We start from the raw sequence: 12,022 nt of genomic DNA, 5'->3' as shown, positions 1-12,022 counted from the left end.
GACTTCAACAAATTTGACTACAAAGTTTGAATTATAAGACTTGATACAAATTATACAATCAATTATGATAGAAGATGATAATGGGGGCAGATATCAGAAAAGTTACTAATATATACTTCGTATAACGCCATCACTGAGCAAAAGGCGTTACACTGGGGAAAAAAAATAAACAAAATAAATTTGATGTTGGCCTCCCATGAATCAGCTAAGCTATTTCGATATTCAGCTTATCTGGGATTATGAAGGCACCTATGTTTATTTTAGAATTAACTAAAATAAGAGCAAAACAACAATAGACAGCATTGATCAAGAACCCCACAACTCAAATTTCTAGACCATTAGCCGAAAACCAGCATAAAGCAGTATAACACGAGTCAAGGCCAACCCATGAATACACCTAAGATTTTGTATGGCTCCCTGTAAAGATTAAAGCCCCTCTTGTTGGTTAACATTGCACTATGATTATGATTATGATATAATAATGATGCATCAATATCCGATGGGCATCACCATAAGATGCTATTTACAAGTCTCTTCAATACATGCACAAATCAAGGTGAATGCTATTTTACACATCCACCGTATCCAAGTCAATGTTGCCATTGGACACGGACTGCCTATCCAAAACTCACTGCCCATCCTGTGCACCTTCAAAACGATAGTCCAGATGATAATGGATTTCTTCTCTTTACCGAGGATTACGGCACATCTGACATAGAGTGGAGGAATCAGGATTTGCATAAGTACACCGTTCACAGTTCCAATGATTGAGATCGTCTATGTTTCTGGTACCAGTACGACCATTTCGTGAGGTTAAAGATTTTCCTTTTCCCCCTTTCCCTTTGGCTCCTGTATTCTTCGCGCTAACTGATGTGCTGGAAGCTGCTTGAGAATCAACTTCTGATAAACCATTTTCCAATGCCCTGACTAAATTCTCAAAGTATGAACGAGTAACCCTGTAGGAGTTTGAGATTATATCAATAACAATTTCAGCTTTCGGAAAGGACTGTGAAATGCATAGAATGGTATAACAATAGACATGGGTCAAACATATGATACAGATGCAGGAAACTAAAAGCAGAGCAACATAATCAGAAGCAATTATAACTTCTTCCTTCTCAAGTCTATGGGGTGATGGTACATAGAAAGAAATAAGGACCAAGTCTCAACTAGGTACCCCTTTGGTGAAGTAGCCTAGAATAATGCCTACATTAGACCTCTATCATACACTATAACTAAGTCTCACTAGTGGAATTTATCAAGAACAGTGTCCACTACGACTAATTATCTGCACGCCGCAAAAGACATAAACATCAATGAAGGTATTCCTCTATCCTCACTAACTACTAATATCATAGCCAACGTGCAGTTTGCAATGGCAATGCTACAAGCAATACAGATCCACCAGATTAAAATGACTTTGCAATTCATGATTTATCTATGTATCAGAAAAGTCTTACAGAAGTACAAATCACAAACACTACAGCCTGATGCCAGATGGTTACCTGGTCAATCCAGCCAACTTTGGCCGAAATGTTTCAAAATCTGGTTGAGTTTCAACCTCACCATCGTCATTACCAAGGAAAACTAATAATTCCTTCTCCGCACATTGATGAAGCCTCTCAAGAGCAGCCTCGGCCTCACCTACAAGAAGCAAACATTAGGTGGAACAGTCAGTCTTTTTAATTTCCCTTGAACAGCCAGTTCCACATTGCTTTAGGGTACGGTTTTACCTTGTGAATACTCAAACAGCTGCCTCTTTGCAGTTTCATGCTCAGGTAAATAATAACCATATGCATACGTCCATTTCAGCACTCGTCTACACTCAATAATCTGCATAAAACAAAATTGTAATTATAACAACGAATAGGAAAAAGATACTCAGATGCATCAATCATGACCAAGGGTGACAAGAACAAGAAGCTAGCACACCAATTGCGCATCTCTCCTCCTTTTCTTTCCTTTCACATTGCCTCTTTACAAAAGGTGTAAAAGGTGACATGGAATGAAGTCATTATTCCATAATTTACCTGTTGCCAAGCCTCTATAATAAATTTGAGTTGCGACTCAGGTTCCTTCAGTTTGTCACTCAACTTCTCTAACTGCAAATAATTAGAAAAACCCAATGTCAAAGCAGCAATACTATCAGTGAAGATAAAAGATAATGTCCAAGATCAGAATGATTTTAACCTGACTTAAGCTCAAGATCATCAAGAAGACTAATAGATCCAGCACACAAAAAGGTAAGGGAGGACAGCAACAGGAAAGGCACAATGATTCGAGAGAACAGAAGCCTCTGTATTACACTAGCTCAAGAAACTAAAAACATAGATAATCTGATCTCTTCTTAATACAATTCACTAATAATTTCTTGGCTTTAACAAAACAAGCATCTTAGAATTGTTACAGAAAGATAGTTACTGGTACATAGAACTGACTAGGAATTTTGATGTTGAGATATTAATAGTCAAGTAGAAATTCAATTTACCACATTTGCCAAGAATATTTTCTAATTAGCCCTAAGATTTCAAACTAATCAACAAGATAATAAGACCACGGAGATGATTAAAAAATATACCTTCAATTTTTTTTATATAGGAACTAGGCATAGCCAGGTAACAAATCTAAGGATATAGGATTATCATTGGATATTGAAATATTGAATAGCTACAAGAATAGATAGGCAGTTCCAGCACAATATCAAATTATGAAACAAGTTAAAACAACAGCCATGTAATACTCTCAATGTAAGATATATATAGCAGTACATAACAGTCAGAAGTACAGCTATACAAATTAAGCAAGAAAAACACTCCACCTATATTAGGCTACAATCAACCTTACATTTAATACGGAGTGTTAAACAAATATTACAAGAGTTCAGGAAAAAAAAAAAAGGAAAACCATGAGAGACTTAGAGAGCGTCAGGATGGGGGCAAAAACAATATTGTGTAAAATAATAAATTATAATATAAAACTAAAATCTTACATGGACAGTTTGCATTTGGTGCAAATCAGCAATAGCTTTTTGCCTTGACTGCAACAAGAAACAAACATTCACCATTTACCCACCAATCAAAGTAATAAAGTACATAAGGGCACAAAATTATTTATCAGTCTGCCAGTTAAAAGGAAAGCTCATAAACATATATAAACAAAAATAGAGTACCAACAAGTTCAATTTAAGAACTTTAATAAAGTTTTGTTCTTCAAAAAGTATTGCAATGCAAAACCAGAGACATACATAGGGTACTAATTATACCACATAGACATTGTTCTACTATTCACTAAGTCAGAACCAACAAATGACCAGAGAAGCTAATACTCCTTACTGTTTGGTTGCTTGCCCATCGTTCATAATAATGTGTATATCTCTCCAGAGAATTCTTTGCCATTTCCCTCCTCTTTTCAGATTCATCATACTACAGAAACATGGAGGTGTACATGGAAATATCATTAACAGTACCATAGAGATAAATATAAAATCTAATAGCCAGTCGTATATCAGCAGGCTCCATTACCAATCCCTCTTGTTTTGCAGCTTCGTAACGGTTACATGCATAGAAACCACCCGTCCTTTCGCCATGATCGGACCAAGCACCAAGGCATAGCCTGAAAGGCAACACGATTCTATCCAATAAACAATAGAAAAATAATGATCAATCAACCTCAACCAAAAAACAAACATTCGAAATAAAAACAGATGTGATTACAGCACAAGTTAGTGTTTACAATATCAACACTTAATTATACTTTACCAGCAAAACTCAAACTTGCATGGCGGGGTGCAAGACATATGCATGCATCCCTGATTTTTCTCAATTGGACGCTTGCACTTCGGACAAGGCTTTGAATTAGCCAGAATCCTGTAAATATGAAGCACGCAAACACCACATCAATAGTCAATACATGTAAGAGATGGAATGTATATGACATTTCCACCCTATTCTTGCATCTTGTTCATTAGTTGGTCAATTAAGATAGAAATAAACCATACAGAAGTAATGAATGAAAAAAATTTGAACTCAAAAATATTCTCAGAACAGCAAGCACCAGGGACATTTAAAACCACCACAAAAAGAGCCATACCAATTCATATTTTCAGATTCTGCACTATTCTTCAAAATCCACTTAGCCACAGTGCTACAGTCCACAGGACGATGAGCTTCTTCTGTACACTGTAAATAATAGTCGCCCAATTCAATTTCCACCAAGAGAAACTTCGATTTAGGAAAAGTAATAATTCCCCAAAATAAAATTAAAGCTTACAGTTGCAATTAAATCATTAAAAATAAGATAATACAATAATAAGTTACAAACATAAACAACAGATGCTTTCCACTCATTTGTCCCCTCGTCAAAGCATAACAAGCGTAACTTGTTCAATCTTAAATGATATAACTCATTCAGCATGGTGGTTCATGGTAACAGCAAAAAACATAACTATTAATAACCAGTTTTTTCCTTGTAATTGGGAGCAGGACATCTTCCTTTCAGAAAGGGGGGGGGGGTAAAAGGCTGCAAATCATTCAGCTGAAACTTACATTCCAGCAAAACGCATGCGAACATAAGCATTTAACATCATAAACGTTGCTTCCAAGTTCAAATTCTACTGCATTTTCACAATCTGGGGCTGGGCACCACTTGGTCTGCGGGAAATGAAAAAGACATTATAAGAGAAGACAGTAATGGCAAAGCAAGTAACTGATATGTTTGCACATTTAGACATCTATGGCCAATACACAGCCAAGATAGAATATTCAATTACGGGTTTATAGCAACAAGCCAGTAGAATGTGGCAATGAGCATTATATTATGAACTTAATATACATGACAACGAAAAAAATGAAAAGATGCAAACATTGAGAATATGCAAAATGGATATAAATCCAATTACAAGATAGTAAAAACACAGCTGACTACATCAGAAGCATTAGCACACACTTGTAATAAAGCTCACATAAAACTTTTTCGCCGACGCAGTTTTCCACCTTTTATTTCTTAACTCGTTACTAAGTATGTCAATAAGCTCTACACCCAACAATGAAAAACTATCCAAAAATAAAATGGAAACTCGCAAAGTGTAATCATATCCAGAAAAGGAAAGTGGGAACACAATGTATGCCTATATAAATGCCCACGCAGCCATTCAGTCAAAGACAACTACGATTTTAAAGATCTGGCTAATTGGTCAATGCATCAGTTTTCCAACTGGCAGCAAGAGATGAAGAGCAAGTAGTAAATGACCAAGGTCAGTATGTGAGATAGATCAATAAAAGGTTGATGCAGCTGATAATCAGACAACACCAACCATGCCATTTAGACAACAAAACAAAGAGTATGCTTCAAAGTTTAGGGCCACTATTTTCATCAGATCACAACCATGATCTAAGATGATTAATCTATCTCGCTTCTCAAGTCACTGTGAGGCTGAAATTTTAGTTATAAAGTTCTCAGGAGAGGTCAAAGATCTACCAAAGAACAATCTAGCCCAAAAAGGAATTTAAACAAAGAAAGAATAAAGGTGTGTTGGAATATAGGTCCAAATAATTAAGTGATGGAAATAAACTAATCCTCTTAAAAGGATATGTTTCAAAAATAGAATGAAAGTATCTCCCGGTCACAACTTGTGTTCTAAATTAGAGAGCATTTTTGCCACTCCATTGCAAGCTCATTCCTGGGTATAACTGGATAACTACCATAAAGTATACATAAGCATGTTCACCACCAAATGTGACATACCCATGCTCAAAAGGTGAGCAAAAATAATATTCTAAACAAAATCCAATAGCTTCAAGTAACAGGAGAAGCACTAATAGCCTATAGCCCTATACAGGAAAGCAGTCCATTCAACTACAAAGCAAAGCAGCGAACACAACTGCAAAAGAGTCAACAAATTATACCACAATTCGAAAAATTTACTGTAAAGTGACACAAGTCAATTGAAAGATATCAACAGATCACTATACATTACCAAATTCACAAATCCTAACATGAACAATATGACATATATTGTAATAATAATGTGTGGCACGGGTAAAAACAATCAAAAAAAAAACCTTAATACAAAACTGAGCTCTCCCCACTCTAAAGAAAAAAGCATCATACAAAAATTTAACCGGTAAGATCAATATAATAAAGAAAACCCACCTTTTTCTTGTCCACAATGTAAGATCTAACAAAATAGCGAGAATATTTCTCCCTATCTTCATCAGATGCCAATTTGTGGATCATATCATGACCAACTGCAGCACCACAACCTGGAGCCGGACATCTAAGCAACAAGCACCCTGGGCCATCATTAATGGATGTAGTAATATAACCTGCAAAACAAATCCAATTAGATACCAACATCCTCAGCAGAAAAGACGGAGATGCACAAGGACAAGCAATAATGATGATTAAATGTGCGATGACATGTAAAAAAATAATATATATGCATGCATACAAGAGAGGGGTTGGATTTGTGTCGCATATACTATATACTCCAGCTTTTCAATTTGGGATGTGACAAAATGATTCGGCATAAGAGTCCAATAACACGCTTTCTACTTCGCATAATTCTACCACCATTCCTTTATTGCAACCATTCATGCACAGAGTTATGTAAACTCAAGAGTAAATCAAACCATTATAAATATTTACACAATTAGACTAGAACCACCACCTATAAATTTTACTCTTAGAGAGCAGACAAACTCTACAAAATGAAAAAGAGTATACAGAAGCAGAGTCTTCACTGAACAATCAATGAAGCAACATCACCACAATGCCTCCAAAAGTCTGAAGAAGTTCTCCTAGGGCAGGGTATAGTGGCTGGAAAAAATACAACCTTATCCCTACAATAAGAGAAGGCTTGTTCCCAATTGACCCTAGACCCTAGTAAGGCTCTGTTCTCCTCAACTTATTTCCCATATTTCAGGTCAAAAAATTTAATATAAGTTCAAATATAAGGGCTAATAAGTTCAGATAAGATAAGGGTTAACAGGTTTAATAACACCTTATATAAGATCTAATAAGGTCTGAATGTCCGATAAGATAAGGGCTAATAAATTCATAAAAATTCAGATAGCATAAGTTCAAGACTAATATGATAAGATAAAAATATCACAAGTAAAATACAGGTCAAGAGAACACTAGCTATATTGTTTAACCATTACTGAACAATCGCTAAGAATGCACAATTTATTAGGCCGTAATTATGTATCCGTTATCGTCTTATAGAAAAAGAATAGTGAGAGATTGACCCCATTGGAAATGAACATGCATTTGAAAGCTTACCATGTCAGCACGATTATGCAACATATCCAAACACTAACAAAAATACAAATCATTCTAGGAGAACTTATTATTTTCTAATTGAAGGGGACGGATAAGGATAAATCAAACTAAATCCAACCTTTCCAGCAAGTTATACAATAGGGGTGACCACAAACAGCTGATTGTATCTGGTCACGAGGATAGGAGTCAAAACAGATTCCACAGGTCAACTGCCAAAACAACACACAATTAGAAAAAGATGCAATCAATATGAGAACATAACAAGCAAAACTGCATTCAAAAATTAAGGACCCAATGTTTCAGGTGCAGAACTCACTTCATTAGCATTCGAAAACATAACTACAGGTTTGCTAAGTAGGCCAACCGACTTTCGAATCCTATCTTCATCAGCAAACCATTCATCATGCAACTGACTAACATTCCTGAAAAGAAAATTACACTTATATATGATAATACATAAAACAAGGATTAAATTAGTAATAGTAGCTCAGCATAAGGCAGTTCTCATCAATATAGTTGGAAATACAAACACAAATGCTATAAACAAAACACAGGAATAGTAAAGCTACACAAATAAGTAACAACCGAAAAGAAAACAATATAGTATCCAACTAGGAAGTTTGTACCATTTATAATGGCAAAGCAATATGCTTGCAGCAACTCTAGAAATGGATAGAACAGCAGAAACATGTGAAATACTCTCTTCTTGGCGCTGTCGAATATCATCCTCCCTCAAGACGGTATATGTTTTCTGGAACATAATTCAAATTTTATAAGAAAACTGCACAGGAACATTAAAAATTGTAGGAAACTGTAACAACACAAACATCAACAACACTTCATTTTCTTTTGAACAGCCTATACTTGCACATGAAGGTCATGAACCTCTCAAGGGTATCAACTTATAAAATCATCTGAATGTGGGCCCACGACAACCAAACATTTTACTCTGTAGCTTTTAAGCCCTTTTCCTTGAACAGAAAAGGAGATGACCCCTATTTCGAACAAATAACAAAATCAAAGTGTTTAAACATAAAAAGAACATAGCACACAAATCATTGCTAGTGGCTACTACCTAAGAATCTAAGATGCACTCGGTATGTCACCAAGATATCCCTATATCTTGGGGGGCGGGGGGGGGGGGGGGGGGGGGGGGGGGTTATCCACAAAAAAGTATAGGTACTAGTCAAGCTCAGATCTTCCATTACCACACATCCTAATCCTGACAGTGGCATAATTCCCCCAGACGATATAGGATTAACAGTAATAGTCTCACTACAACTGCCATCCACCAGTTGACCTAGGGATCCTTAAAGACAGTGTATGTCCCAGATACAATCTACAATACACTTAGACATCGTTACCAAGTGCCAAACAAATCTTTTGTATTTAAATACATTCTTTTATATTAAAATACATTCTCCTCAATCTAAATAGAATAAAAGTACCCATAAATGCACAAATTAGATTTAGATTTAGATCCATTCACATGAATTTATTAAAGGTACTCACAATATGTATTGACTTGAGGTTATAGTTCACTCGGGTCTGAGAATTAAAGATTAGATACTCATATTTAATACTCGTGACTTCATCAATTCATCAAAACTTAAGATAAAACTATGACTATGAGCATTATTTTTACATAATGACATTATTTAGTTTCCATCTAAACCTCCTTCCTAGATTTAGACAACAAGTAGAGTCAATTCTCAAGCCTCAAAACAGCAAATTTAAGCCACGTCACATAATTTCGTAATTGTTTGTGGAGGACACCATGGATAAAACATAGTATATGGGATAGGAAGGTAAAACGGTCATGTTGACTGTTGATTAAATTGAGATGTTGTAGCTGTTACCGTGATGATTTCATTCTGAAAATAGTTGTGGGTTACTAGGCCTTGTACTTGTAGGATAGTTTGTGTACCTTAAAAAATCTTAATTTACAATGATTTTTATTTTGTAACAATCCTATACTTTATTTTCTTTAACTTTGTTCAACACTATTAAATGCAGGCCTTTAGTTCATGTACCTTAAAATTCTTAATTTTCAATTTATATAATTTTTTAAAACAATCCTAGTCTTTTATTTTCTCTAACTTTTTCCAACACCATTAAATGACACCCCCCCCCCCCTCTAACCACACAAAAAGAATGAATAGTCAGACACCAAGTCGCCAACTATAACAATTCAATCTTCAAGTCATTCCTAGAGCCACTAGAGATTGGGCGAGTCGACATCAAGAACTTCAAGAGGAGTTGAGCTTTACTCATCTCATCACCATCCCTTAATTGTTCAGATTGGAACTTAAAATAATTTGTAACAAGTGGTTAGTGGCCAATAGCGCCCTAGTTGTTATGTCATAATGAGAACTCACCAGACTAACACCCTACAAAATTCCCCTACCCATTTACACTTTAGATTGTGGATGTCTCAACAAACAGTTCACAAAACCTTTCAAGTTAAAGTCATTAATTTCATTATTACTTCTCCCTTTTCTCTTTCCAGTTTCCGTCCAAGCAATCCAGTAGTTTTCTCATTCCTAAGCTCCTAGCATTTATTCTTCGTTTCCTATGTCCGCTACACCCACATTCCAAGTTTTAAAACACAATAAAAACAAGTACTTTGAAACTTTTTGCACAGCCAAGTGTGAAAATGAAGATTTTAATGAGACACAAGAAGCACAATTTTTCTATAGGAACAAAAACTTCCAGGAAAAAAAAAGTAGAAAATCCTCTGCAAAGTTAAAAACCATAGGAATTATTTTCACATGACAAACTATATTAAGAATCCTAGCCTCTTCATTTAAAAACATATATATAAAAATAACACAAAGATCCAGCCAGTGACTTTTTTGTAAAAAGAAGGGAGCATAAGCAATACTCAAAGATTTTATTCCCTTTTGGTTTTCAACCTGTTCCTCTCAAGGATCCAAATATCATACAATACCCACACAGCATCCAAGCAATGATCTTACTCAACACCACCAACAATAGCCAACAAAGGAAGACAGGACCATGTCACAGGAATGGCCTATATATACCAGCCAAAATCCAGTGGGTTTTAGATATGATAGCAGTAAAAACTTATGGACAATGACAAGAAATCAACAATCAACTCAGTTAACAATATAGCTGATGCAAGTTAAGGGTCAGTAATCATGATAGCAAAGCCAGTATCACGATATTTACAACCCAATTATGATGACAAAAATTATAAATAAACCAATTATAAATAAACCAAAGTACCAGATCAACGAAATTTTCTAAATAATGGCTAAGCAAATCACTTTTCCTTAGGCACCAAATCCGTTCATGCCTCCACCCAGCACAAGTTGCTCTTCAATCTCAACCCAATAATCTCAAATTCATGTTGTGGACAAAGACAGCCACAACCAATCTTAAGCATGAAACCTCTTTCTTTATTCCATACATAAACTGAGCTTCATAAAGATCAAAAGGCAGCCTGAGTGCCTACATTGAATCATTCTATAGAAAACTCGATTATCCCTTTAACGTTACATCTCCTAGAAAACCCTAAGAAATGTGTTTAATTTATTTCCATCAAGCAGTGAAACCTCGAGCTGTCGGTCATATTATCCGCTCAGATACTTCGTTCTGAATACAATCACCAATTATTCCAAATTTGGCAGCGTAACTTCTGCATATCCTCATTAATTCACAAATAAGACTCCCACGTGCAACGATCATCAAATGATTTGCTTCCTCTTTAAAGCAATTAAAAAACTTATCATTAAGACAAACTAATCATCATGAAGTTAGCATTTCTATAATAAATAGAAGATCACTTTAAATGCCATCTGCGGCACAAAATCCAGATTTATGAAAACAAACGGCAATTTCACACCACAAGATTCATGTGAACAAACCCCTACTTTCACTCTGCAATCAGAACCAAAGAATTAACCAAAAAATCATAAAAATTCTCTAATTTGCCATAAAATCATGCCATACAAACCTCCACTGTAGCATACACAGATTGATACCATCAGACAAAACCATCCAAAATCAAACACCAATCCAATTCAGACAAAACCATCCAAATCCAAACACCAATCCAATTCAATAATAAAATCCTCAATGTCAATTAACCAGAAAACAACTCACAAATTACAGTACTTCAGTAGCATTCCCCCCACTGAAAAATCCCTCAAACCAATATCACTTATCACCCACAAATGACAAACTACATTCTTTCATTCATAAACTAAAATTCTAAGCATCATCAAAACTATAATTCACCACTTTTACAGTAATCAATCAAACTAATTTTTTTTTTTTTTAAAAAAAAAAAAAAAAAACAACTTGGGAATGCAGGAAGAGAAAGAATCAAACCTCGGACCCTTCATCACTGGCATAACCATAACCATACCCAGCATCATCATCATCATCCTCGCCGCCGCCGATAGAATCACCTCCATCCATATCAGAATCACCACCACTGTAATAATAATCTTCAGCAGAATCTCCATCATAAACATCATGAATCTCCTCATCAGAATCCATAGCTAAAACCCTAACTCGCTTCACTCCAATTTTTTGAATTCAGCGAAAGAGAGAGAGAAACAAAGGATTGTACGATCGATTAAAGCAAATGGACAGAGATAAATAGAGGAAATGATGAACTGATGATGATGATCAGAGAAAAAAATGGGGTTTTTGATGGAAAAACCTGAGAAATTGGGGGAATTTGGCTAGGGTTTATGAAAAAGTGAGAGAT

The 12,022-nt window shown here is 35.5% G+C and overlaps 1 protein-coding gene across 1 annotated transcript; it reads right to left on the bottom strand.

The window, feature by feature from the left end:
- Positions 1-91: 91 nt before the first annotated feature.
- Positions 92-11,808, bottom strand: LOC110718225 (probable E3 ubiquitin-protein ligase ARI7). The gene is made up of 15 exons (XM_021897041.1): positions 11,638-11,808; positions 7,908-8,032; positions 7,598-7,703; positions 7,400-7,490; positions 6,151-6,323; positions 4,545-4,649; positions 4,090-4,178; positions 3,759-3,866; positions 3,522-3,612; positions 3,333-3,422; positions 2,990-3,037; positions 2,031-2,102; positions 1,734-1,833; positions 1,506-1,644; positions 92-956 (listed from the first exon to the last, which is right to left on the bottom strand). The coding sequence occupies exons 1-15, from the start codon at positions 11,806-11,808 to the stop codon at positions 689-691; spliced, it is 1,776 nt and encodes a 591-aa protein (XP_021752733.1). The 3' UTR covers positions 92-688.
- Between the last annotated feature and the right edge of the window lie 214 nt (positions 11,809-12,022).

The sequence above is a fragment of the Chenopodium quinoa genome, unplaced genomic scaffold (genome assembly GCF_001683475.1).
Source record: "Chenopodium quinoa cultivar QQ74 unplaced genomic scaffold, ASM168347v1, whole genome shotgun sequence".
NCBI classification, from domain to species: domain Eukaryota; kingdom Viridiplantae; phylum Streptophyta; class Magnoliopsida; order Caryophyllales; family Amaranthaceae; genus Chenopodium; species Chenopodium quinoa.
The sequence above is the reverse complement of the archived record's forward strand: the minus strand, read 5'-3'. Positions and strand labels throughout refer to the sequence as shown.

Bases quoted from the DNA above. Each gene is read 5' to 3' on its own strand.
- LOC110718225 (XM_021897041.1), bottom strand. From the start codon at position 11,808: ATGGATTCTGATGAGGAGATTCATGATGTTTATGATGGAGATTCTGCT. The intron at 3,038-3,332 runs GTAAGGAGTATT...TTCTTGTTGCAG, and splicing joins GATGGGCAAGCAACCAAACA to TCAAGGCAAAAAGCTATTGC. The intron at 2,103-2,989 runs GTAAGATTTTAG...AATTATTTGCAG, and splicing joins ACCAAATGCAAACTGTCCAT to TTAGAGAAGTTGAGTGACAA.